The sequence below is a fragment of the Pongo pygmaeus genome, chromosome 10 (genome assembly GCF_028885625.2).
Source record: "Pongo pygmaeus isolate AG05252 chromosome 10, NHGRI_mPonPyg2-v2.0_pri, whole genome shotgun sequence".
In the NCBI taxonomy this organism is placed as follows: domain Eukaryota; kingdom Metazoa; phylum Chordata; class Mammalia; order Primates; family Hominidae; genus Pongo; species Pongo pygmaeus.
The window spans coordinates 91,803,672-91,831,298 of NC_072383.2; the positions used below are offsets into that span (position 1 = coordinate 91,803,672).

Consider the following 27,627-nt stretch of genomic DNA (forward strand, 5'->3'; position numbering starts at 1 on the left):
TAAGGCTGATGCTGGGATCAGTCAAATGAGATCATGCAAATCACCCAGCACTGGCTAACACTCAATAAAGAATAGCCGTTATGATCATGAGGAAGACATAGGAAGAGACTTTTGTCATTGTTACAGTTTTATCTTGAAAAGGAACGTACTGTATGGTAACATTCTGAGTCAGTTACAAGAGAAAGCAACAAGTGACCTGCATTGCTGAGGATCCTGCCTCCTCCAAGCTACCCTGCTACATTGTTAAAACACCCTGGGGGAGAAAAGTATCCTATTCAGCCAATGTTAAACTGTTTCCTTTTCTGAAAGTTAGAAATAGATGAAAATAGCATAAGAAATAACTCTGTATATAGTAAGTTCTAGGTAAGACAATATTGTGGTAAGTGAACTAAACAAAGATTAATCTGAAATTGGACTCTGATCCCCAAGTGAACCAGCCGGTGTAGCCCAGTCTTTACTGGACCTGAGGAGGAAAAACAAGCCTGTGTCTATCTCAAGCATGATCTGGCTAGATATGATCTAAACTTTGAAAAGTGCCTAAGCGCATTTCAGATGCATATTACGTGTTAAATACTAAGCAGGGAGCTCTGAGCTGGGGCAGTGCACCCTGACACTGAGGAACTGACATAGGAAAATGAACACCTAGCATTGTAATTTGGCCTTTTGCTATTCTTTTATTTATTTTTATTTATTTATTTATTTATTTATTTATTTATTTTGAGACGGAGTCTCTCTCTGTGGCCCAGGTTAGAGTGCAGTGGTGCAATCTCGGCTCACTGCAACCTCCGGCTCCTGGTTCGAGCAATTCTCCTGCTTCAGCCTCCTGAGTACCTGGGATTACAGGCATACGCCCCCACGCCCAGCTAATTTTTGTATTTTTAGTAGAGATGGGGTTTCACCATGTTGGCCAGGCTGGTCTCGAACTCCTGACCTGAGGTGATCCACCTGCCCCGGCCTCCCAAATTGCTGAGATTACAGGCGTGAGCCACCACGCCCAGCCTATTCTCTCATTTTAGTCAGACAAGTTTCCTTTTCTGTTAGATCTCTCCCCAATAATTGCAAAAACAAACCAAATAAATAAGTATGGGAGAGAGGTGGTTATTTATATTATGAAAGCATTCTTCAGTTTAATTCATTGCAGAATCTAAGATCCTTCCCTCCACAGTGTTAAAATCCATAGCCCTCTCAATTACTCTTCCACGCTTTGAGAGAAAGGAAGAGAGGGAGGAGAGATCTCCAATGGAAATTTCCTTGTTAATAACATCTTATGTTTCTCTAAATGTTTTATAGTTTCAAAGCACTTTCAGACCCACTCTGGTATGTTAGTTAAGCCTTGTGGAAGATACCATAAATCATATTATACTCAATTAAGAGGTGAGAAAAGACAAGGCTCAGAGGTGAAGCAAATATAAATAGTAGTAATTAGTTATATATATATATATAAAACATATATGTATATATAGATAGAGAGAGAGAGAGAGTACAATTGGTACATGTGAGACCTGAAGCCAAGATTTTTAAACCAAGTCCAGTGGCCAAGAAACTGAAGCAAGTGGCTCACACTCACTGCCTTGGTGCTGCTGTTTTTCCTCCCTTCCGTGATTTGGTTCTAAGCATCTTCCCTTTTTTTCTCAGTTAATTCTGATTCATGCCTTCCCTCATGTAATTAATAAATGGGAAAGACTTGAGTGAACAAATATTCAGCCAACTAGTATTTATTGAGCAACAACTAGAAGCCAGATCTTTGAAGGGTTTTAAACAAAGGAAATGGGAATCTCTTGTCATTTAAAAAGACCATAGTAAAACAAATAAAAATAAAAAACAAAAAAGACCATAGTGAGGATGGTGCAGTAGCTCATACCTGTAATCCCAGCATGTTGGGAGGCTGAGGTGGGCAGATCGCCTGAGCTCAGGAGTTCGAGACCAGCCTGAGCAACATGGTGAAACTCCATCTCTACTAAAAAATCCACAAATTAACCAGGCATGGTGGTGTGCAACTGTGGTGGTTATAGCTACTCAGGAGGCTGAGGCAGGAGAATCCCTTGAGCCTGGGAGATGGAGGCTGCAGTGAGCTGAGACAGTGCCATTGCACTCCAGCCTGTGCAACCAAGCCAGGATTAATAACTTTATTGATGTGAACCAATTATCCAAAAATAATAATCACATATTAGCCATAGTGGACTCCCCAGCTAGATGTTTTCTGCCTGTGTTTGTAAATCCTGGACATAGTTAAATTTCAAGTGCCTTCAATAAGAAATCAATGGCTTGGAAAACATCTCTGCGCAGTCTTGATAAGATTTCTAATTGTGGTGAAGCCTCATTCCTTAAATTATTTATTCAACACTAACCCATTCTACAAACTTACATCTGCTGGGCTCTGGGAGTAACAAGATAAGTTAGATGCAGCAGTCCCAAATCTAAAGGAGGTTGGAGACTAGAAAGACCAGTGCCTGCTCTGAGCTCTCCAGTGGTCCCCAGCCTCTCAGTCAGGCCTCACAGGCCCCTTTGCCAGAGGCGGAACCAGCTTCCCTCCGCTCTGCAGCCACACTGGCCTTTTCTTTCATTCCTGAGAACTCTCTTCACTCCCTCCCACTTTGGGCTCTGCAGAAATCCCAGTTCCCTTTGCCTTGAAAGCTCTTGGTCAATTTAGCTCCTCCTCCTTCAGCCCTCAGCTCCTGCCTTGCTGCCCCAATAACCTTTTTCTGACTGCAGATCTGGTCAAATCTTCGTTTGAAACCCTCTACTATCTTAGACCCCATTACATTTGTAGTTTTACGTGTACACGTGTGATCATTTAATATTTGACGGTTTGCTCTCAGGTGCCTACGCTCCTGGAGAGGCAGGGGCTGACTGGTTTTGTTAGATGCCAGTGCCTGGCACACAATAGGCCCTCAAGGGGTGAAAAACCAACCAACCAAGTCAGGACCCAAGCAACCTGGGCCTCTGTGGAAGGGCAGGATGGCCTGAGTTTGGGTTTCTCTTGAGCTACCTTAAGATTAGGCCTCCTGGCTCCTATCTTAGCCCTTCTAACACTCTGAAGTGTAGAGGTTGTTTGTTCCAAGTCCCCAAGGTACTGTAAGCTCCCAGATAGCAGAAATCCCATTATATTTTAGTGCTGTGGCCCCAGCATCCAGCTGTGCTGTTACTTAGCATGAGATCCACATGAAAACCATTTCGCAACTATTAGCCATTGCCAGTATTAATACTTTCCGGAAGATGGCACAAAGTGGGGGATGTTATAGACAGCTTCAAAGAAATGTTTAAGCTAGAGCTGACTCTTTAAAAAATACAAGCCATCGCCAACCAAAGATTAAAAATTTAAATACAAAAAAAAAGGAAATTTGCCTACCCCTCATTTGTGAAAACAGAGAAAAAAAAAACACTTAACGTCTTAACCTTTTTGGCCTTCACTCTCGCCTCTCCCCGCGCTACACGGGCGAATTCTGGACGAATCTACACAGTCACCGCGGAGTCTGCAATCGCCGCAACGTCCCCTGGCATTTCTTGGCCAGGCTGCAACTTTGGTGACGGTGTATGTAGTTACATCCCCTGTAGTGCAGCTGGTATTTAGGGTCCTCATTGGCAAAGTTGAGGGTATAAGCAGGGAGGGAGGGGACGTTGGCTTCTTTCCATTCACTGGGATGTTTCCGGGGCACGGTCATCGCACGCTGGGCTCCAGCGCCAGTCCCAAGGCCTCGCCGAACTCCAGCCCGGGAGTGCGCGCGGCCCCGCCCACCGGGCGGCCGAGGTCCCGCCCCTACCTCCCCCGCCCCACCTACCCACCCACCCCATTGCAACGGTCTCTGCACGCAGGCGCAGTGGCGCGCGGGGAGGCGGGGCGCATGTGGGCCTCACTTAAACAGAGCAGAGGGGGTGGCGTGCGGTCCCCGCGGTGCTGCTGCTGAGTGGGAGCGGGTCTTCGCAACTGTCTCCGCGTGGCGCGCGCCTCTAGCCGCCCTTCCCCTGGCGGCTACGGCCGGAGGGAGCGGAGGCGAGCGTGAGTCGGGCTCCATGGAGAGCGGCGGACAACTGGGCAGAGGCGGAGCTTTCATCTCGGCACCCGGGTTCCAGTGACCCGCGCTAGCGTCCCGTCCCGCCCGCGTCGGAGCGGCCGCCGGCACCGGGACTGACCGGCCTCGCCGCACCTCCCGCACCGACTAGCGCTCCCGGGTGCCCCTGCGCCCGACTCGCCCTCTCCCCCACTCCCCGGCGGGGTGGCGGCGGCCGGGCCCCCACGGCGGCTACCGGAGCAGCAGCAGCAGCAGGAGCCCGCCTCTATGATGAAGTTCAAGCCCAACCAGACGCGGACCTACGACCGCGAGGGCTTCAAGAAGCGGGCGGCGTGCCTGTGCTTCCGGAGCGAGCAGGAGGACGAGGTAGGGCGCCCGGCGCCGCACGCTGCCCTCTGGGGCGCCGGGGTCTGGGGTCCGGGTGCTTCCCCTCGCTCCCCGCCGCTGCGCAGGCTGCGGGGCTGGGAGGGATTAGCCCCCTTCCTCCCTCCCTCCTTTCCTCCCTCACTTCTTCCTTCCTTTCTCTGGGCTGATAGATGAGACAAAGGGGGCTCGCCCAGCCCCAGTTTCTGCATCTGGGCACTCAAGAAGGCGCCTGGTCCCCGGGAAGGTCCCGGGCCGTGTAAGTCTCGCCTAGCGGGAGTCACCATTTTAACGTGCGAATTGAGTTGAAAGCCGGATAAACCTCGAGTGCTCAGCGAGAGGAGGGTGGAAATGGCGTGAGTGTTGCAGCAGAGCCCTTGTGCCTCTTTTACATGTTTTCCTTCCATGTTACAGCCGTTTGCGGTCTCTGATTCGATCTAAGCATGTTTGTGGAGTAACAGACAGTCCTCGTGCTTGGAAGTGAGGACCCCACAGTCTAGTCTTGGCAATTCTTGTGGGTCCATGAACCCGCAAGCTGTTGGCATAATTATGCCTCATTTTTAAAACGGCCTTCCCTTCTTAAAGTTTTCTGACTGCAGAAAAATGGTTAGTGAAAAATGTGGAATAATGCCAAAAGGGAGACGATGGACTAGAGATGCGCAAAGCTGCCATTTTCAGACAGTAATCTCCAGCTCTCAGCTTATGTGTAAAGGGTTCTTTGCTGTCTGGCTTGACATCTGGAAAGGAGTAGCCTTTCTCGTTCTAAGAGCAGTCGTTCTTGGATAATTTACCCATCTGAATTGGGCAGAAAATGAGACCCTTGGGGTTTCCCTGGAGAGCGATTTTTACTTAATTCAGTCATATTTATTTAAAATGGCTAACTGTTGAAGTTTGCTTAGGGCAATAGTAGCCTTTTGGTATTGCCACGCTTAAGATAAATTACACAGGTGAAAAAAATTAACATTCTGAGTTCTGCTTTCATAACCAACCGTGTATAAAATACTAGGCTAAGGCTGGAGATGGGAATTTAATGGCTTCCTTACTGCTAGTCCCTGTAGTTGTGATGAGTATGACACAGAATACACTCAGTGGCTTAGTTCTTGTTATGTTAACGAAAAGTTCTCGAAATTTGCCCTTCAAACCCTGCCTTTATTTTTTTGAAAAGAAACCAAGCCGTTTAAATGGGTTGCTCTGTGCTCACTCTTAACCTTTACGTATTAGACTTGAATCCCAAACGAGTGTGCAGAGAAATACGGCCCCAGCCTTTGAGATGGGTCTGCTTAGGAGAGCTAGAAACTGCAAAGGGAAAGATTATTAACTTTTAAAAATGAACAAGTCAACAGACATTAAGTGTGTTCTGTAAAAAAGATAAAGCCTTAGCGGAAAGGGGCCATGTTGAGGCAAAGTAGTAAACTTTAAATATAAAAGGAATGATAGCCAAAAGGGATCAAGATAGATCAAGGATCTTGTCTGGTTTCCTCAATATTGTGTAATGATATTCTTAATTGAGTGCTTACAATGTGCCAGGCGCTGCCAGAAGAAAACTTGTTATACATTTAATCCTTTTAACACTGGGAGGTAGTGAAGTTACTCCCATTTTATAGTTGAGGAGACAGTTGTAGAGCATAAGTAGTTTCCCAAATGACACAATTAGGAAGTGGTAGAGTCAGGATTCAGGGTCCAGTCCTTACTCCTGATGGTGGGCTCTGTTGAATGAGTGAGATTTTTGTGAGGCTAAGTTTGGAAGCCTTTCTGAAAGTGGTGACTGAAGTGTTGCCATAATGTGAACTTGGAATTCAGGCTTTGTAAAAATACTAGACTCTAGGGGAAATATGAGTGATGGAAATTGAAATGATGATCTATATTGTGCTTATGGTAAAGCAAAGACTGATAGGAGCTTTAGGAATTACTTTAGCAATAAAAATAAATGATTGTTTTTATGCTTGGATATTATTTCTACTGAAATAAATACTAAATTCATAGCCTCTAGTTGAGTCAAGAGACCAGTGTCGTTAGGTAAGGTGAAGTAGGGAGCAAGTTTTGGAGAATGTATTAGAGAAATCCATTGTGTAAAACTTTGTAAATCTGATAACCTGTAGGTTGAGAATCAAAGAGAGTGAGTCATCTTGTTAGAGGATATGATCTGAGGGAAGACTCTAGAATTCTCCTTAAGTGTAATGCACAGCCAATTTTAACATCTGGTTTAGCTCTTCAGAATTTTCATTTCTGTGATTGTGTGTAGTTGAGGCTCTATCTATTACATGATGATTACAGAATAAACTCTGTTAGCTTTCCTGGAGATCCTATTGTTTCTCTATGAATTTGCCTTCACTCTGTTGAAATTGCATTGCCAGACTTCCCAGGACAGTCTAGAAAACCAGCTTGAACTCACCTCTCTAGTTAATAGGTGAGAAATGTTTCCCTCTACTGGATGAAAAACACCTAGATCCTTGTTAGAAGATTTAAATATATGTTTTGTCTGAGGATGAAATGTTTATATACAGTACAAATGGAAGTAAAAGAGTAATTGCAATTTGACCCCAAAAAAGCTATGTGGCGCTCCCATCTGGCTGTTCCTGTACTGAAGTTCTCAGTAAGTTTCTACTTTAGAACAGATTGTTCTAGGAAAGAAGGTTGTTCTAAGAGCAGAGTTATTCTTTTAAGGTGGCTTTATATATTAAATATTTTCCATTTTATCTTTTTCTGTTCTATAGGGTAAATAAGTATTACTATTTGTTTAGGAAGAAATTAGGTAGCAGAAGTAACCTATCCCAAGGTCACAGAAGCTGGCAGATCCTTTTGAGCTCTGGTCCTTTGTTTCTAAATATTTTGTTTATTTGACCTACCTCCCCAGCTAGTTATTTCTGTGGGGAAGCACCCTCAGTTTTGGCAGCTGGGCTTCTAGACAGGCCCACAACTAATTGCTCTGTAGAGTAGCTGGGTACTGTGCTTGTACAGTGAAAGATGACAATGCTTTTACAAATAGGTAATCAGAAATGGATTCTGTTGAATGTATTTGCATATATGATAGTTTAAAAGGGGATGAAGAGATGAGGTCTTAGCTCCTAAGAAACACTCTGTAGGGGAAGGTTGGACAAGGGATCAATGGAAAGGGAAATAAAGTAAAAGGGAAAAGTGCGGTCGGGTATTCTGGGGTTCAGATCCAATGTGAGTCATTTGGAGTTGGATGTGGGTGACTGGGAGAGGAGGGACCAGGCGTCCCAAATAGAGCAAGACTTGGGGCTGTGATAGATTTGGCTGCAGCTTAGGGATAGCATAGAATCAGTAATAGTTGAAAAATAAGCAACACTTCAAATGTAAGGTTGAGAAGTTGCTAACACAAGAACAAAGTTTTGTTTTGAACTTAGTTTTGAACAAAGAACATTTAGATACTAGATGTGTTCAAGCTTGAGAGTGATCTGGCAGCAAAATAGGTTTAGACTGCTAAGGGGAGAAGTAGAATGACTTGATCCTGGGTGAAATCCAGACATAGTTGCAAGAGAGGCATTAACAAAACAGTCTTAAGGACTAACCACTACAGGCCAGGCGAGTGGCTCACGCCTGTCATCCCAGCACTTTGGGAGGCGGAGGTGGGCGGATCACCTGAAGTCAAGTGTTTGAAACCAGCCTGGCCAACATGGCGAAACCCTGTCTCTACTAAAAATACGAAATACAAAAAGTAGCCGGTCGTGGTGGCATGTGCCTGTAATCCCAGCTACTCAGGAGGCTGAGGCATGAGAATCCCTTGAACCTGGGAAGCAGAGGCTGCAGTGAACCGAGATCATGCCATTGCACTCCAGCCTGGGCAACAGAGCAAGACCTTGTCTGCAAAAAAAACAAAAAACAAACCAAAAAAACCCACTACTCTTCCATAGGACTTGATGCCCTAATTAGCTTTTAAGCTCTATGAGCCAGGGGCTGTCTTCTACAGATGGTCTGCTATAATGCTGAATATATATTCCTGAAAAATCTTGAGTTGTACAAAATCATTCAGTGAAGCTTTGGTGGGAAGGATCGAGTCTGAAAACCTAAAACCAGAGCTCCGATGAACAACAATACTAATTCAAAATATTACTAGAGTTAAATCTCAACTAGCATTTTTATACTTAGAATCAACAGTCAGTCCACCCTTTTCACGCATACTCTGGGGCTCATAGTTCTTCAGAGTTAAGTCCTTGAAGGTATTTGTTTCAAAGGGAGACCACTTTCATCAAAAATAAGTACTATCCAAAGGTAGCCTTTTTTTTTTTTTTTTTTTTGAGACAAGAGTCTCGCTCTGTCCTCCAGGCTGGAGTGCAGTGGCGCGATGTCAGCTCACTGCAAGCTCCGCCTTCCAGGTTCACGCCATTCTCAAGTAGCTGGGACTATAGGCGCCCGCCACCATGCCCGGCTAATTTTTTGTATTTTTAGTAGAGACGGGGTTTCACTGTGTTAGCCAGGATGGTCTTGATCTCCTGACCTCGTGATCTACCCACCTCGGCCTCCCAAAGTGCCACCGTGCCTGGCTCGGAAGCCTTTTTTAAACACAGGGAAGTGTCACCAACTTCTTCATCTGTGCCTCCAGCTCTCCCAGAAGGTTTCCTATCATTAAACCAGGCATTAATGTAGAATTTGCATTGGATTTTTTTTTTTTTCTTAGAGTCTTGGTATAGCTCAAGCCTTTCTCTAATTGAAAAAAAGCTTACCCTGTCACTTTAAAACATTGACCTGCTAGGTAAAAAATCCATGGTCAACCTGACTTACGACATTATTGATAATACTTATCTACCAGTCCCATATAACTTAGAGCTAAACATAGTTTAGAAGAAAGAACTGTTATTTCTGGTCTACTCTGCCTCTGTGGTCCAAAAAGAAGTACTAATTTTCTTAATAATAGTAGGTAGCTGTTTAGCATGTATCAAACCATTTTCATAACATATGTTCTTTTAAAATGTCTATGTGCATAGTGGGTGTTCCTAATAACACTGCTGGCCTAATTTTGGCTAAATTTTGGTTAAGTGTAGTAGAAGTAGGTTAACATGTAATTTTAACCATTCATGATACCCTGATTCATGATAATTTGGAAAGAAAGAACAGCAACCTCGAAACAGTTTCTAAGTAGGCCAGGTGCAGTGGCTCACACCTGTAATCCCAGCCCTTTGGGAGGCCAAGGTGGGTGGATCACCTGAGGTCAGGGGTTCAAGACCAGCCTGGGCAACATGGCAAAACCTCGTCTCTACTAAAAATACAATAATTAGCCAGGCGTGGTGGTGTGTGCCTCTGTAGTCATGGCTACTCCGGAGGCTGAGGTAGGAGAATCCCTTGAACCCAGGAGGCGGAGGTTGCAGTGAGCTGAGATTGCGCCACTGCACTCCAGCCTGGGCGACAGAGCGAGACTGCATCTCAAAAACAGCAACAACAACAAACAGTTTCTGAATAGCTACAATTTTCATAATAAACCTCTTCATTCTTAGGGATCACTTGAGGTTCTCTGGATGCCTCCTCCGCTCCCCTTCCCAGGAACAGAAATGGTATCTATAGTGGTTGGAGTTCCTAGAGCCAAGCCATGACAATTGCAGCTTTAAGGGTAAAAGCTGAAACACGAATGGGAATTCGAGGCCCAGGGACCTACAGCCTCTGAAGGCATAAATGCATTACATAGCCCTTGAACAGCACCCTTTTATACATCACCAGCGAGGCGGACCCGTCAGGTGATAAAGGGTATAGATTCTATACAATAGAACAGGGGTGCCCAAACTTTTTTTTTTTTTTTTTTTTCTTGCTCTGTCACCAGGCTGGAGTGCAGTGGTGCAATCTCAGCTCACTGCAAACTCTGCCTCCTGGATTCAAGCGATTCTCCTGCCTCAGCCTCCCGAGTAGCTGAGACTACAGGCGTGTGCTACCACGCCCAGCTAATTTTTTGTATTTTTAGTAGAGACGGGGTTTCACTATTTGGTCAGGATGGTCTGGATCTCCTGACCTTGTGATCTGCCCACCTCAGCCTCCCAAAGTGCTGGGATTACAGGCGTGAGCCACTGTGCCTGGCCTGGGGTGCCCGATCTTTTAGCTTCAGTGGGCCTCATTGGAAGAATTGTCTTGGGCCACACATAAAATACACTAACATTAATGATAGCTGGTAAGCTAAAAAAGTAATAATTGCAAAAATATTTTATAATATTTAAGAAAGTTTACAAATTTGTGTTTGGCTGCATTCAAAACCATCTTGGGCTGCATGCAGTCCACGGGCCACAGGTTGAGCAGGCTTGCAGTAGATCATTCTGATTCACAGACTTTTATCCAATAAGATTTAGGGTTGGTTTCCTGTTGACTACTGTCAATACACTATTCTTTTTTTTTTTTTTTTTAAGAGTCTCACTCTGTCACCCAGGCTGGAGTGCGGTGGCGCGACCTCAGCTCACTGCAACCTCCGCCTCCCAGGTTCAAGCCATTCTCCTGCCTCAGCCTTCCAAGTAGCTGGGATTACAAGCGCATGCCATCACGCCCGGCTAATTTTTGTATTTTTAGTTGAATTTTGTATTTGAATTTTAGTTAAATTTTGTATTTTTAGTCACCATGTTGGCCAAGCTGGTCTCTTACTCCTGACCTCAAATGGTCCACCTACCTCGGCCTCCCAAAGTGCTGGGATTACAGGCGTGAGCCACCATGGCCGGCCAATACACTATTCTTAAAGTGATAAATGCTTCTCTCCAAATGCTTAAAACCTTAGGTATCTAGGAAAAGACAAAATAACTCTTCAACAGTGCCAGGTGAGCGGTGTTTTATTCTGGTAATTGTCTAATACATGGAAAGAGGGAGTAAGATTTAGTAGTGTAGTAGGAAGAATGCTTATGTGAAGATAGGTTGAATAGAGTAGGAATAGATGTCTTCACTTTTCACCACACTAATAGCGTTGGCTTTGAGGTCTGAGTGTGCTCCAGGTCTGGCTCTGCAACCTGGTAGAATGAGTAGCCTCCTTTTCGTAAATCTTTCATATGGTCACAGCTCTGATTTATCTGGAAGGTTGAATGCATCTTCCTTCATCTCTGTCATCGCTAATGTAACAGACCAGCATCTTGATGATACAGAAAATCTAATCTACTCAGAGAAGGGAATTTCAAACCTATGAATGACCATGTGTGGTTCTGTCAGCTGTTGGTGTGTCTTTGTAGAATGAGCTTTTATAACCCATCTTTAGAGCATTAATTAGCATGCTAACTATACTAGTAGATTTGAGGGTGTTCTAGAAATGTACAGATGGCTGTTGTGTGTGTTTAGAGGGAGTATTGAAGAATAATGCATTGTGGTAGGTTCTAGAGATTGAGATTCTTCCACTTTTGTAGGAGGGGCTTAGGAGCAGCCGCCCATTATTCGAAATCAATATTATTGCAAGAAAAGCAACCGTTATGGTTATGTTGCTGTGATTCAGCAAATGGCGCCCCCAAAACAAGCCAAAAAAAACCTTTACAATAAATTGTGCTGAAATTTGATTTTAGATTTCTGCATGTATAGATTTTATATGTATAGTAAATCTTTTAAAATATATATATGTGTGTGTGTGTGTATATATATATATATATATATATACACACACACACACATAATTTTTTTTTTTCTTTTTGAGACAGAATCTCACTTCTGTTACCCAGGCTGGAGTGCAGTGGCACAATCATGGCTCACTGCAGCCTCGATTTCCCAGGCTCAGATGATTCTCCCACCTCAGCCCCCCAAGTAGCTTGGACTACAGGTACATGCCACCATGCCTGGCTAATTTATTGATTTTTTTGTAGAGACAGGGTCTTCCTGTGTTGCCTAGGCTGGTCTTGAGCTCCTGGACTCAGTCCGCCTGCCTTGGCTTCCCAAAGCACCGGGATTACAGGTGTGAGCCATTGTGACTGGCCTATAGAAGATATTAATAGTTCAGGCTGGGCACAGTGGCTCAACACCTGTAATCTCAGCACTTTGGGAGGCCGAGGTGGGTGGATCATTTGAGGTCAGGAGTTCAAAACCAGCCTGGCCAACATGGTGAAACCCAGTCTCCACTAAAAATACAAAAAAAATGAGCCGAGCATGGTAGTGTTTACCTGTAATCCCAGCTACTCAGGAGGCTTACGCACGAGAATTGCTTGAACCCAGGAGGCAAAGGTTGCAGTGAGCCGAGATTGCGCCATTGCACTCCAACCTGGGTGACAGAGTGAGACCGTGTTTCAAAAAAAAGAAAAAGAAGCTATTAATAGTTGAGTTTTCCCACAGAGTTTTAGTAGAAAAGATATAGTGAAGCTGAAAAATGTGAGTATATAACTAGTAAAAACATGGACTGCTCAGAACTAGTATCTCCAAAATTTAGGTAAGAAACAAAATTTCCATTATTGACTACTAGATATTTTCATCATTCTCAAAAAAAAATTTTTGTGGAACACTTAAAATTTGTATTAGCAGATACATCAAATCTTTTGTCTAGGATGGAAAACTCTTAACTGGAAGAACATAGCTAAATCTTTGATAATGAAAGTATACCTTCTTATTAATTTTGGCCTCTGGAAAACAATACTGAATGGACTCTGATTATTTTTTTATTATTATTTTTGAGACAGTCTCACTGTGTTGCACAGGCTGGAATGCAGTTGCGCTATCTCAGCTCACTGCAAACTGCCTCCTGGATTCAAGCGATTCTCCTGCCTCAGCCTCTGGAGTAGCTGGGATTACAGGTGTGCACCACCATGCCCAGCTGCTTTTTATATTTTTAGTAGAGACAAGGTTTCACCATGTTGGCCAGGCTGGTCTTGAACTCCTGACCTCAAGTGATCCTCCTGCCTCGGCCTCCCAAAGTGCTGGGATTACAGGTATGAGCCACTGCACCTGGCTAGACTGTTTTATTTGCATGCTCTTTACAAAACGTGTTTTTTCAAGCTGAATTGCTTTAGTAGTTCTATAAAAATGTAGTCCAGAAAAATCTACATTGATGATTTTCATCTTCAACAGATTCCAAGTGACTTCAACCGAAAAGCTGTAATTCTTGAGTTCTTGATCGTTCTGGAGTGACAATACTCCACTACGGTGCGACTCCTCACCACCATCCGCAGTTTCTCTTTTATAATCTCAGGCTTTTTAACTTGGTGAAATGTTTTTCTGGAAAGAGAAATGGTCATATAGCACTGAACAATAGAGCAGGTGTGGGGGTTCTTAGGAAACCCTGAGTTATGTTTTCATCTTGATCTCAACCCCTTGCCTAAAAAGTTGTTAGTGTCCTCTGTTGTCTGCCTAATTAAAATATAAACATGCTCCAATGTGACACCAACTTTTTTTCATCTGTACTGGTCTAGATGTAGTGCTGGGGACCGCTTCCAAGTGCGTGACAGACCCCAGGGAATCACAGGATGGCCTAGCTATCGCACTATTTGGCCTTAAGTTAAAAAACTTTTCACTGTTATTGGGGTGGGGGGCAGGTAGGGGACTGTTTTAATTGTCCCTCTGTACTAATGCTATTCATATTTTTCCACCCTGGCGGACATACGCCATCATCCAGTCTATTCTCTTATCTGGAGTGTATCCCGCAGTTCTTGCTCACTCTTGTCACTGCCTTCTCCCCACCACCACCCCCCAGATGTGGCCTTGCCCTCATTTGAACACCCAAATGAACTATTCAAGATGAGTAGGCAAGTACTTAATGAAACAGACTTTCAAATCTGTCACCATGACATCTGTGTGAGACCTCTTTTCATAAGCTAGTTGTTTAGATGGCCAATCATTTCTATATCACAGATATTAAGTACCCATTTAAAGCGATCATTTTATGGAAAGATAATTTGAAGTTATTGGTTTGACCAAATTTATTCTTCCTGGGATGTCAAGGGACTCTTGGATGATAAGTTACTGGATTAGGCTAAATCATTTGTCCACAATTTATAGTGATATAGATTTATATAGATGTATGTGTTCTTGCAGTTTTTAGACACAAAATATTGAGCATTCTATGTGACTTTACTCCAACCCCACCTCCAAGAATATAAGCTCTTTGAGGGAAAGATGTATATTTTCAGTATCTTTTCATCACATACAATTTTTGTTGAGTATCACAATTAGTAGATAAGGAATAAAATCAGCAGCTTCTTTCTCCGCAGTGCTTCTCTTTAAGGTGGAGAACTTGTGCCGAATTGTCACTTTTTGACAGGAGTCAGTCTGTTCTCTGTCCTTCTAGAGGTTGAAGATTGTAAAGACAAAAGTGAATGGATTTAGTTTGGATACCATGTGCATGATGCTTCTTTCCTGCTAGCCCATTTTCATGATTCTGATTTTCTTTTGAAAAGCGTTTTAAAGTGGTAAGGTTTTGCATGAAAATTAAAAGTGGATAAATAACTAATAGTTACATATTTTACCTGTTCTGAAAAGGATATACCATTAATTGGCTGTAGATGTCCAATATGTGACCCTTGAGATGAGCACTTGAAATATGACTGGACTAAGGAATTGAATTTTAAATTTTATTTAATCTTAAATTACCATATGATGCTAGTGGTGACTGTGTTAGCTTTAGAGCCTCAAAAGCATGAAAGGTTCAAAAGTAGCAGAGTTTAGGACAGACTGGAATTAATTGGCAGATCAAGGGCCCAGAGGAGCCCAATTCTATTTGCAGGTTTGTCAATTTAGATGAGTAGACAAGTGCTTAATGAAACATACTGGATTTCAAAACTACCATCACCAAAAGTTGGATATTAGCAAATCTGCCTTAAGCTAGTAGTTTAGATGTGAATCATTTCTGGACCATAGATAATTACTCATTTAAACTTATCAGCTTTTTTTTGGAAGATACATTTGGCTGGGTGTGGTGGCTCATGCCTGTAATCCCAGCAGTTTGGGAGGCTGAGACGGGCAGATCACCTGAGGTCTGGAGTTCAGGACCAGCCTGACCAGCATGGAGAAACCCCGTCTCTACTAAAAATACAAAATTAGCTGGGTGTGGTGGCGCATGTCTGTAATCCCAGCTACTTGGGAGGCTGAGGCAGGAGAATCACTTGAACCGGGGAGCCAAGATTCTTATATCATAATTTATTGGATTGTGCTAAATCACTTATCAAATTTATATACTACTTTCATGAGGCTTTCTAAAAAGTAATTTATGAAAGAGAGATGTTGCGATACAAGGGTTCCATGTTACTGACTTTTGGAAGAAAAATTTAGTCATGCTGATGTCTTGTAGATGCAGGATTGGTTTTAAATCTGAAGCATAGGCCGGGCGCGGTGGCTGACACCTGTAACCCCAGCACTTTGGGAGGCCGAGGCAGGTGGATCACAAGGTCAGGAGTTCAAGACCAGCCTGGCCAAAATGGTGAAACCCCATCTCTACTAAAAGTACCAAAATGAGCTGGGCATGGTGGCGGGAGCCTGTAATCCCAGCTACTCGGGAGGCTGAGGGAGGGAATTGCTTGAACCAAGGAGGCGGAAGTTGCAGTGAGCCGAGATCATGCCACTATGCTCAAATCTGAATGACAGAGCGAGACTCTGTCTCAAAAAAAAAAAAACCTGAAGCATAAAATATTTCTTCAGAAAAGCAGACACATCTTATACTAATGGGTTTTCAACATTATTAATCTCCTGTAATTTAGCTCTGTCTTGGAGAACTGGAAACATCATAGTGAATGACCTAGATACATGAGACTTTGCATTTCATTTATTCAGGACTGCAACATTTTGAATATGGATGATTTTGAACTCCCTATTTACTATTTACTAAGTGATGATGTACTTTTCAGGCAGCTAGCCACCTGCGTTATGTCCCATTATTGACGTAATCCAGGAAGTTGCTTAGAGAGCATAGAATTGTGTAACAAGAATTTCATCTAGGCAGTAGAAACCAGTTTATTCCTAACCCATACCTAGTGACCAGAAAAAGAGGCCTGTAACTCTGCAGTCCGGACCAGTAGTTGCTGTTTACTTTTCCAGTGATGCGAGACAAACTCTTAACATTTTTATTTAACTTAAAAACTAACATTCACTTGCCAGTCTTGATAGAGGGCCAGTGCCTTTGGTTGCCATAGATCCTCTGTAAGCCTCCAATTTTGAATAAAATTCTAATTTTCGATAAAGTCTCATCTGGGTATAATTTGATAATGTAATAACCACCCCCTTTTTTTTTTTTTTTTTTGAGACAGTCTCATTCCATCATCCAGGCTGGAGTGCAGTGGCATGATCACAGCTCACTGTAGCCTCGACCTCCTGGGCTCAGGTGATCCTTTCCACCACAGCCTCCTGAGTAGCTGGTATTATGGGCACATGTCACCATGCATGGCTGATTTCTGTATTTTTTGTAGAGGGAGTTTTGCCGTGTTGCCCAGGCTGTTCTCAAACCTGCCCGCCTTGGCCTCCCAAAGTGCTGGGATGGGATTACAGGCGTGAGCCACCATGCGCGGCCTGGAATACTGCTTTTCTAAGAGGGGGTTCTATGCCTAAATAGATATTCTCTTTAAACTCAGCATTTTGGGGGCTTGAGAGAAAGGTGGGAGTTGCTGAATTATCAGCTTGAAACTTTCCAGTTTGGAAAAGTTGAGTTCCTGGTAACTTAGTCAAATGAGAGAGGACTCCTGTGCTGGCTGTGAACTCTCAAAGGCCAGCAGCTCCTGGCAGCAGGGAGGGAGCAGAGCAGATAGAAGTGCTGGCATGCATTTAAAAAAGAAAAAATCAGTCATGGCTCTTGCCTGTAATCCCAGTTGGGAGGCCAAGGTGAGAAGATCACTTGAGCCTATGGTTTTGAGACCTGTCTAGGCAACATGGCAAGACCCCACCTCTACAAAATAATACAAAAATCAGACTGGGCATGGTGGCTTACTTCTGTAATCCCAGCACTTTGGGAGGCCAAGGCAGGCAGATCACTTGAAGTCAGGAGTTTGAGATCAGTCTGGCCAACATGGCGAAACCCCGTCTCTACTCAAAATACAAAAATTAGCTGGTCATGGTGGCAGGTGCCTGTAATCCCAGCTACTTTGGAGGCTGAGGTGGGAGAATCACTTGAACCCGGGAGGCAGAGGTTGCTGTGAGCCAAGACCATGCCACTGCCCTCCAGCCTGGATGATAGGGCGAGACTGTTTCAAAAAAAAAGTACAAAAATTAGCCAGGCCTGGTGGTGGGTGCCTGTACTCCCAACTGCTCGGGAAGCTGGAGTGAGAGGATCACTTGAGCCCAGGAAGTGAAGGCTGCAGTCAGCAGAGATTGTGTCACTGCACTCCAACGTGGATGTCCAAGTGAGACCCTGTCTTAGTTATCATCATCATCTCTATCCACACTGGGAATTAAACTTCGTGATGAACCCTATGTGTTTGCGAGGGAGAACTGTTTAAATTTACTTGAAGGTAGTATACTAAGATAATTTTGTGGACACTTTTGTTCAAATTGACTTATTTATTTTTATTTTTTATTTTTTTGAGTCAGAGTCTCACTCTGTTGCCCAGGCTAAAGTGCAGTGGTGCAGTCTCGGCTCACTGCAACCTTCGCTTCCTGAATTCAAGCAATTCTTGTGCCTCAGCCTCCTGAGTAGCTGGGACTACAGGAATGTGCTACCACACCCAGCTAATTTTTGTATTTTTAGTAGAAATGGGGTTTCACCATGTTGGCCAGGCTGGTCTTGAACCCCTGACCTCAGATGTCCACCCACTTCAGCCTCCCAAAGTGCTGGGATTACAGGCGTGAGCCACCACGCTCACCTCGAGTTGATTTTAACTTTAGTGAAGTTCAACCTAAGCTAGCCCACAAATATTCCTTTTTTTTTTTTTTTTTTTTTTTTTTTCCTTTTTTTGAGACAGAATCTAGCTCTGTTGCCCAGGCTGGAGTGTAGTGGCATGATCTCGGCTCACTGCAACCTCTGCCTCCCAGGTTCAAGTGATTCTTCTGCCACAGCCTCCCAAGTAGCTGGGATTACAGGTGGCTTCCACCACGCCCGGCTAATTTTTTGTATTTTTAGTAGAGATGGGGTTTCATCATGTTGGCCAGGCTGGTCTTGAACTCTTGACCTCAGGTGATCTGCCCACCTCAGCCTCCCAAAGTGCTAGGATTACAGGCATGAGCCACTGCGCCTGGCCAGATATTCATTTAAAAGATGGGTATGTAATACCTGTTAAATAAAATCTAGGATACTTGTCTGAGGTAATAGGGTATTTTTTATAACAATTTGTACATTTCAGTCTTTTTTTTTTTTTTTTTTTTTGAGATGGAGTCTTGCTCTGTTGCCCAGGCTGGAGTGCAGTGGTGCAATCTCTGCTCACTGCAACCTCCGCCTCCTGGGTTCAAGTGATTCTCATGCCTCAGTCTCCCGATTAGCTGGGATTACAGGTATGCACCACCACGCCTGGCTAATTTTTGTATTTTTAGTAGAGACGGGGTTTCACCATGTTTTGTCCAGGCTGGTCTGGAACTCCTGACCTCAGGTGATCACCCACCTCGGTCTCCTAAAGTGCTGGGATTATAGATGTGAGCCACCACGCCCAGCCGCATTTCAATCTTAATGCTATTCTTGGTAAGGGGTCCATAGACTTTTCCAAATTAAGGGCCAGATAAACATTTTAAGCTTTGAGGGCCACACAGTCTCTGTCACAACTGCTTTGACTCTGCTGTTGCATCACTAAAACAACCATAGACAATATGTAAAAATGAGTAAGTGTGACTCAATTCTAATAATTCCATCTGTGGACACTGAAATTTGAATTTCACATAATTTTAAAATGTAAAAATACTTCTGGCTTACAGACTGTACAGGTGGTGAGCTGCAGATTGCCAGTCCTGTTCTAGATCATAAATGATAGCTGCCTGTTAGCAGAATGAAGTGACTTTTGCCCATGTATGCAGGTTTAAAATATGAAGGATGCTTCTTGCCACCTAATCATAACAGTAACAAGCACTCTGTATCAAGAATCGGCTTTATGTGCATTTCCCGATTTCTTTCTCACACATCTGTTATCTTCTTAGTATTCTTATTTTTTAGGTGAGGAAACAAGGTAACCTACCTATGGTCATTTCCTTAAATTTGGAATATTCCATAACTAAATAAACTTATGTGACCATAGACCTCAGTGCATACAACTCTGGCTAATAAGCCAAGTTTCTGTTTTTTGTTTTTTGTTTTTTTGAGATGGAGTCTCTGTCACTCAGGCTGGAGTATGGTGGCACGATCTGGGTTCACTGCAACCTCCACCTCCTGGGTTCAAGCGATCCTCCTGCTTCAGCCTCCCAAGTAGCTGGGACTATAGGTGCCCACCACCATGCCTGGCTAATTTTTTTAGTAGAGACGGGGTTTGGGGTTTCACCGTGTTAGCCAGGATGATCTCCTGACCTCTTGATCCACCCGCCTCGGCCTCCCAGAGTGCTGGGATTACAGGCGTGAGCCACCGCGCCTGGCCAAGTTTCTGTTTTTATCCTTTGTTAGTATCCAATAATTCGAGAGTTTTACCAGTTGAATCTGGTAGTTTAAATTATTTTATTAGATACAGGTGATTTGGTAATGTGACCATGTTAATGTTAATTCTGATTTCAGAAAGACGGTGTTTAACAAAGGCTGTCAATTGCATTTTTGTGGTATAATGTGTACCCCTAATTTTAATTAAATTTTAAAATGGATTAATCTAGAATAGAGTTACAACCTTGCAGAGGTTTGAGAATGTTGTTTATATATGAAGTGTTTCTCAGGCTGGAAGTATACAGTTACGGTTCACCTTACAGGTGCTGTTGGTGAGTAGCAGCCGGTACCCAGACCAGTGGATTGTCCCAGGAGGAGGAATGGAACCCGAGGAGGAACCGGGCGGTGCTGCCGTGAGGGAAGTTTATGAGGAGGTGAGATGTTCTTTCACACAAATTCTGTTTCAGAGTTTTAAAAACAAGGCCTTTGCTACATAACACTAAGACAGACGGGTTCAGGAGTGCTTTTTGCCTGATGCAACTTTATTTTTAATTTTAATTTCTTTTTTTTCGAGATGGAGTCTCACTCTGTTGCCAGGCTGGAGTACAGTGGAGCGATCTTGGCTCACTGCCACCTCTGCCTCCCAGGTTCAAGTGATTCTCCAGCTTCAGCATCCCGAGTAGCTGGGATTACAGGCGTGTGCCACCGCGTCTGGCTAATTTTTGTATTTTTAATAGAGACAGGGTTTCACCATGTTGGCCAGACTGGTCTCGAGCTCCTGACCTCAGGTGATCTGCCAGCCTCGGCCTCCCAAAGTTGCTGGGATTACAGGCGTGAGCCACTATGCCTGGCCTTAATTTTTGTATTTTTAGTAGGGACAGGGTTTCACCATGTTGGCCAGGCTGGTCTCGAACTCCTGACCTCAAGTGATCCTTCTGCCTTGGCCTCCCAAAGTGTTGGGATTACAGGCATGAGCCACAGCGCCCAGCCAGAAATACTAATTTTTGATCAGTCCTTGCTACTTATGAAGTAAATGACAATAAAAACTTCACAGAAGCAGGAAGATAGTGAGTTGGTATGGGGAGGGGTATTGTATTTAGATTTAAGTAAATAGCCAGAGTGTAACTTGTATTTATATACATTTTGTTATAAAAAGGTAAACATTTTATATTTCATCTTTTTTTAATAGGCTGGAGTCAAAGGAAAACTAGGCAGACTTCTGGGCATATTTGAGGTGAGTTAAAAAGTAATCTTCACTTTGCTGATAATAGAATTAATGATTTCTTCCTAACCAACCAAATAATGTGGCAGCAGCCTGAACCAGACATTTCTCTCAGACTAGCAGTAGGCAGTCAGTCCAGGATTAGGTAGCGAGGGAAGTAAAAGCCACTTTTTCATATGCCATCACTTTTATTTATGTATTTATTTTTAATTAATTAATTTTTAAGACAAGAGTCTCGCTCTGTCGCCAGGCTGGAGTGCAGTGGTGCAATCTTGGCTCACTACAACCTCTGCCTCCCAGATTCAAGCAATTCTCCTGCTTCATCCTCCTGAGTAGCTGGGACTACAGGCACACGCCACGACGCCCAGCTAAGTTTTGTATTTTGAATAGAGACGGGGTTTCACCATGTTGGCCAGGATGGTCTCCATCTCTTGACCTAGTGATCCCCCCGCCTCGGCCTCCCAAAGTGCTGGGATTACAGGCATGAGCCACCGCGCCCGGCTGCCATCACTTTTATACAGCATTATTATGGTAGTGATTACTTCTGTTTGACAATACAGTGGAGCTGATACTGAAATGTTTATCTTAATCCACTGTAGACTGTTTAGGGTATAGATCTTTTAGGAGGTACAATATTTTTAGTATGACCTAAGAGCTTAGGTCTCGTGTATTTTATCTGGAAATGTCCCCATTGCCCTTAGCAAATAATATTATATGATAAAACCTAGTGACTTAAAGGATTGTATGAAGATATAAATCTCTGGTACGTAGAACAGATGCTAAAAGAATAGAATTCTCTTTCATATATTCTCTTATTACTGAAGGCAGAATAGAATTTTCAGGGAGGGAATTTGAATGTGATAGGCACTCTTTGGAAGCCAGGGAGAAAGGAGGTCCAGATGTATTTTCATCCAAGATTCAGACCTAGATACACAGTATACCAGCAACATGGTCACTTTCCTTTTTTCAGGGTACTCTTTATAGGTTAGTTCAGTCTTTATAGTAGAACCATATAAATTTTATTTTTAAACCTTAGGAATTCAGAAAAAATCCCGATTTTGTAGCACTTGGTAGAATTGATGATGACTTTTACCGGAATACAGTAATTAAGTAAAGTTGGCCGGGCGTGGTGGCTCATGCCTGTAATCCCGGAACTTTGGGTCGGCCAAGGCAGGCGGATCACGAGGTCAGGAATTCTAGACCAGCTTGGCCAATATGGTGAAACCCTGTCTCTACTAAAAATACAAAAATTAGCCGGGCCTGGTGACGCATGCCTGTAATCCCAGCTACTTGGGAGGCTGAGGCAGAATGGCTTGAACCCGGGAGGTAGAGGTTGCAGAGCGACACTGCATCTCAAAAAAAAAAAGAGAAAAGTCATTCAAGTAGAATTCAGTCTTTTCCAGAATTCAGCAGTTGCTTCACCCAGTTAAATAGCACCATCTCCTGGTTAAACTGAAAAACGTACTGAGGTTTTTACAAATAACACATTTGTCAATATGCTGACAAGGTTTTTGAAGAAAATGTCTCACATTATAAATAAAGCTTAAATAATATGGGAAGGTAACAGTATTAAGTGCTTTACAAATACTGTTTAACAGGACATATCAATCAAAAAATACCTTTCCCCTTAGAAAATATAAGAGAAAATTGGATTGCCCTGCCCATTCATCCCAGTGATTTTTATGAATTTGTGAATATAGCATGATAAATGTATCGATTTGTCAGACATAGAAATAAAACAACTGATTCTTAAAAATAATGATGTGTTAAGTGACAGTTGCCTCTAATTTATTGTTGTTTTTATTCCTTCTCAGATATAAAAAGGTAATCCTTCCCAGCTGTAAAAACCCACTGTTTTGAGTAGATTATTCAGGTTGTTTGTGACCAAAATCAGGACAGTTATCTAAAGTTGTGGACTATGGCAAAGAAGGCTAACTTTAATCAGGATGAAGGAAGGCCAACTTCTTTAATTTTTAACCCAGAAACAAGCTCAGTTGCCTGTTTTATTTAATTTATGTGTTTTTTTGAGATGGGGTATCATTCTGTCATCCAGACTTTAGTGCAGTGGCATGATCTGGGCTCATTGCCACGTCCGCCTCCTGGGCTCAAGCGATCCTTCACTTCAGCCTCCCAAGTAGCAGGATTACAGGCACACGCCACCACGCCTGGCTAATATTTTTGTATTTTTAGTAGAGACAGGGTTTCGCCATGTTGGACAGGCTGGGCTCGAACTCCTGACCTCAAGTGATCTGCCCGCCTTGGCCTGCCAAAGTACTGGGATTACAGACGTGAGCTTCTGCGCCAGGCCATGGGCTATTCTTTATGTGCACCTTGATAGGCCTGCAGGAGGAGTGCTTAAAGGAACTGGTGCTGTTTGCTCTTACAAAGGTCCTAAAGGAAGTAGTTTTCCATGGCATTGAAAGGTTGTCAGGATTAGCCCCAGGGAAGAGGGGATAGGATAAAAACTATGGGAATGCAGGTCTGTTATTTTAATAAGATTCCATTCAACTCTTAAGATTTTCTTTATGAAAATAACATCAAGATAGGCCGGGTAAGGTGGCTCACACCTGTAATCCCAGCACTTTGGGAGGCCAAGGTGGGTGGATCATGAGGTCAGGGTTTGAGACCATCCTGAACAACATGGTGAAACCCCATCTGTACTAAAAATACAAAAATTAGCCAGGCGTGGTGGCGCGCACCTGTAATTCCAGCTACTCAGGAGGCTGAGGCAGGAGAATCACTTGAACCTAGGAGGCAGGAGAATCACTTGAACCTGGGAGGCAGAGACTGTGGTGAGCTGAGATTGCGCCACTGCACTCCTGGGTGACAAAGCAAGACTCCCTGTCTCAAAAAAAAAAAAAAGAAAAGAAAATAACATCAGATATATAGAAATAAGTGTTAAAAGTTTAGTACTGGAGGCTGGGTCCTCATACCTGTAAGCTCCGTTTTTGGGAAGGCCAAAGCAGGAGGTTCCCTTGAGGGCAGGAGTGGACCAGCCTGGGCAACATCTCTAGACTTCTACAAAAAAAGTAGTATTGAGAGCCAATTTCACCACTAGTAATGATGAAGCTCTAGTTCTAGTCTTCTGTTTAACTTTTAAATGTTTTGTCTTATATAAAATCACTTTTGTGTTGGACTGTACAACTGAATATACTTGCCTGTGCGGGGAAATATGCTATGCTAATCAGCAGTATGCCAGACTAATTTTTTTCCCTTGGAAAATGTGTCCATGGCTAGCTCCTGTAGATTAAAATGCATTTCTTTTTATATTCAAGCAGAACCAAGACCGAAAGCACAGAACATATGTTTATGTTCTAACAGTCACTGAAATATTAGAAGATTGGGAAGATTCTGTTAATATTGGTAAGTTTCCTTTTGTTATCTGAATACTCTGCTCTAACAGAAGATTGGGAAGATTCTGTTAATATAGGTAAGTTCCCTTTTGTTATCTGAATACTCTTAAATGTATGCTTATATTCCTGTGTCCAGTTTCCATCTTAGATTTTTTTTTTTGGGTCACTTTTCATTTAGAGCAGGGAAGATAATTCAAATGTAGAGATGCATATTCATCTTAATTCTTCCCCAACATATTGTTGTCTAAGTCATTTATCAGGGAGTAAGTGGACATTACTTATATGGCTTGCTTTTTAAAATGGACTGTCTTGTAACCAATGTCATTCTTTTCTCTAGGAAGGAAGAGAGAGTGGTTCAAAGTAGAAGATGCTATCAAAGTTCTCCAGTGTCATAAACCTGTACATGCAGAGTATCTGGAAAAGCTAAAGCTGGGTTGTTCCCCAGCCAATGGAAATTCTACAGTCCCTTCCCTTCCAGATAATAATGCCTTGTTTGTAACCGCTGCACAGACCTCTGGGTTGCCATCTAGTGTAAGATAGAGAGAACTGGGTAGGCCTCTCCCACCACGTGCAGTCTCATGGGGAGAGGCTTCTTTCGTTTCCTGTCAAACATCTGAATGACGCTTGCAAACTGTCTGAATTTGCCATGCAAGGTTTTCAAACAATTTGCATGTTTTTCAGATGCTTTCAAATCTTTTTTTAAAAAAAAATAGTGTAAAATATTTTAATAAGCCAAAGCCATGTGGAATTTTTGTTTAGATGCCTTAACTGTGCCACACCCCGCAACCCCCCATATTATTTTGGTTGTCTATTTCTCACAGCATATTTTCAGTTTTTTGTCCATTTGACATCAGTCTGTGGTTTGTCATCAGATTACTTGTGGGTATACCTCCCCCAAAATTGTTTTCTCATTCACAGCATTAGCATATTCAGCAAATCCATCTGTGGTGGGAATTAAAAATATGATTGGTATTAAAGAAATCCGTTCACCCCAAAACTTGTTTTACAGGATTACAATTTTAATTCAAAATTTCCAGATTTGGGCTATTTCTGTATGATCCAATAACTTATTTTGTCACAGGGCTTAATTTGCCATTTTTGGGGATTTGTCAACTCATTTGTCTGAATTTTCACAACTGGTATTATGTCACTAGCTACCTGATACGGCTATTTCCCTTATAACTCAATAGTACCTTAACACAAAGTATAACTCTGTAGAGTTGGTGAATGTTTTAGGGAAATATTAGCAAAATGCATGTAGTAAAGACATCTTATGAAAACTGTATTCATGGAATTTGATTTAGCATGCTCAGTTGCCAGTTCCCATTATCGATACTCTTTCTATGCAGAATACCGTAGAACCGTTATTTCCCTCAATGTAGATGGCTCTTAAAATGTATTCAGTTATTTAATCTAGTGGCCCCCCACAGGAGTGGAGTCTTGAAATCTAATTCTAAATGCCAGTCAGTGATGATTGCATCACACTTGAGTGAAACAGCCTTCCTGTTCAGCTGTTAGAGACTGAAGATTGTTAGGGCACCTTAGAATGTCTCATCTTTTCTAGGTTGTCAACAGGTACTGTTTGTCACATAACTAACTTTCGAGGCACTGGAACATACCTGAACTAAGAATTAAATCTTTTTACTTTATACTCACTTAAAATCAAGAATCCCATCTAAAACACATGGGTACCTTATCTGAAACTCTTGCACTTCCCCAACCAGGGCAGAAATGAGGTGGGAGAAGTTTGACTAAAATGAGGGATGGGGGAAAGTAAAATATTTTTTTGTTTTTTTGAGACTCGCTTTGTCACCCAGGCTGGAGTGCAGTGGCACAATCTTGACTCACTGCAACCTCCGCCTCCCGGGTTCAAGCGATTCTCCTGCCTCAGCCTCCTGAGTAGTTGGGATTACAGGCGGCTGCCTCCATGCCTGGCTAATTTTGTATTTTTAGTAGAGACAGGGTTTCTTCATGTTGGTCAGGCTGGTCTCAAACTCCTAACCTCGTGATCCGCCCGCCTCGACCTCCCAAAGTGCTGGGATTACAGGCATGAGCCACCATGCCCAGCCAAAGATCATTTTTTTATATAGACTTCAGCCCTTTGTAAATATTGTAACTGGGGAGTATAGAGTAGAAAAAAGTATAGTTAAAACATTTGTTCTACAAATTAACCTTTAAAAATATAATTACTGCTAAAAATAGAGTGCTGTTACACTTAAGGAAAATTAGTGCCATTTTGAAAATGAGATCTTGTGCCATAAATACAGCTGAACTAAATATAAATGTTCACAAATTAATGCTGTCAAAGGAATGAGTAAAGCAGAAAAACTTTTAACCAGCAACATTTCATTCTAAAGTATGTAGTGTGATCAAACATGATCATCCAGAATTTTTATATTTTTTCTTTGTACAGAGGTTACATATTCTGGGTGTTCTTTTATAAAGGAAACATTTTAAATCCCACAAATTGATACTTTCTGTCTTCAATGGACTAAGATTTTTTTGGTCAGTAATCTCTGAAATTTCCTTATATACTTAACATAGCAGAGAAACTGGATTGTTTTTGTATATAAGACTGCTTCCCCCTGAAATGCTGTCATAAGTACTGGGGGGTGGGGGAGTGCCTATCTTGTACATGATATTCTTAGAGGTAATAAGGTAATAATGCATGAATTTATTTTATAAACTCTTGGACTATGTATTTGACATGTAAAATATGTACAGTATTAATGTCAACCATCTCTTTAAAGTTAGCCTATAAATATTGTTGTATAATTTTCTTTGGTCAGAAACATTTGGACTGAATAGTGACACTCAGTAAGGATTTTCAATGCCATTTAGCAAACTGTCTTTAGTCTATGCAACTAGCAAAAATCTGCATAATGCAACAATACAGTTTTCACACTTCAAATTTTACATGAGGGGTTCTTCACGATTCTCCTGGAACCCAGTCTAGCAAAATTAGAGGAAAGGCCCTAGGGAGATTTATTTCTGTTAAATAGTTAGCTCTACTGAGTATAACAAATAGTGTCTACTATCTCAACCCTCCAAAATTTGCAGAGTGTTGGGACTGTCATTTGTGATTTTTTTTTTTTTTTGATGGGGTAGTTGAATAAAATTGGGCAGCTAAATTTTTCAGTTCCATGTGCCTCCCAAATAAAAAACAGAAAATAAGTAGTTTTTGTGAATTGACTTGCAGACAAAGTAGAAACTGTCCTGCATGATGTTGTTATTTTGTAAACAGATGACATTTTCCAACCGGGCACATGGCATCCAATTTTCTGTCAATCACACTGTTGTATAAAGCGGCAGAACTGAAGGGGA

The 27,627-nt window shown here is 42.6% G+C and overlaps 1 protein-coding gene across 2 annotated transcripts; it reads left to right on the forward strand.

Moving 5' to 3' along the window:
- Positions 1-3,806: 3,806 nt before the first annotated feature.
- On the forward strand, positions 3,807-27,474 carry NUDT4 (nudix hydrolase 4). 2 transcript variants are annotated; one of them, XM_054445239.2, is made up of 5 exons: positions 3,807-4,376; positions 20,052-20,162; positions 20,918-20,962; positions 24,229-24,313; positions 24,641-27,474. In XM_054445239.2, exons 1-5 carry the CDS (start codon positions 4,278-4,280, stop codon positions 24,841-24,843), a joined length of 543 nt encoding a protein of 180 aa, XP_054301214.1. In that variant the 5' UTR covers positions 3,807-4,277; the 3' UTR covers positions 24,844-27,474. The 2 variants fall into 2 exon arrangements, with proteins under 2 accessions (XP_054301214.1, XP_054301213.1); XM_054445238.2 differs by having other exon boundaries at positions 3,812-4,376; positions 24,226-24,313.
- Positions 27,475-27,627: the final 153 nt, after the last annotated feature.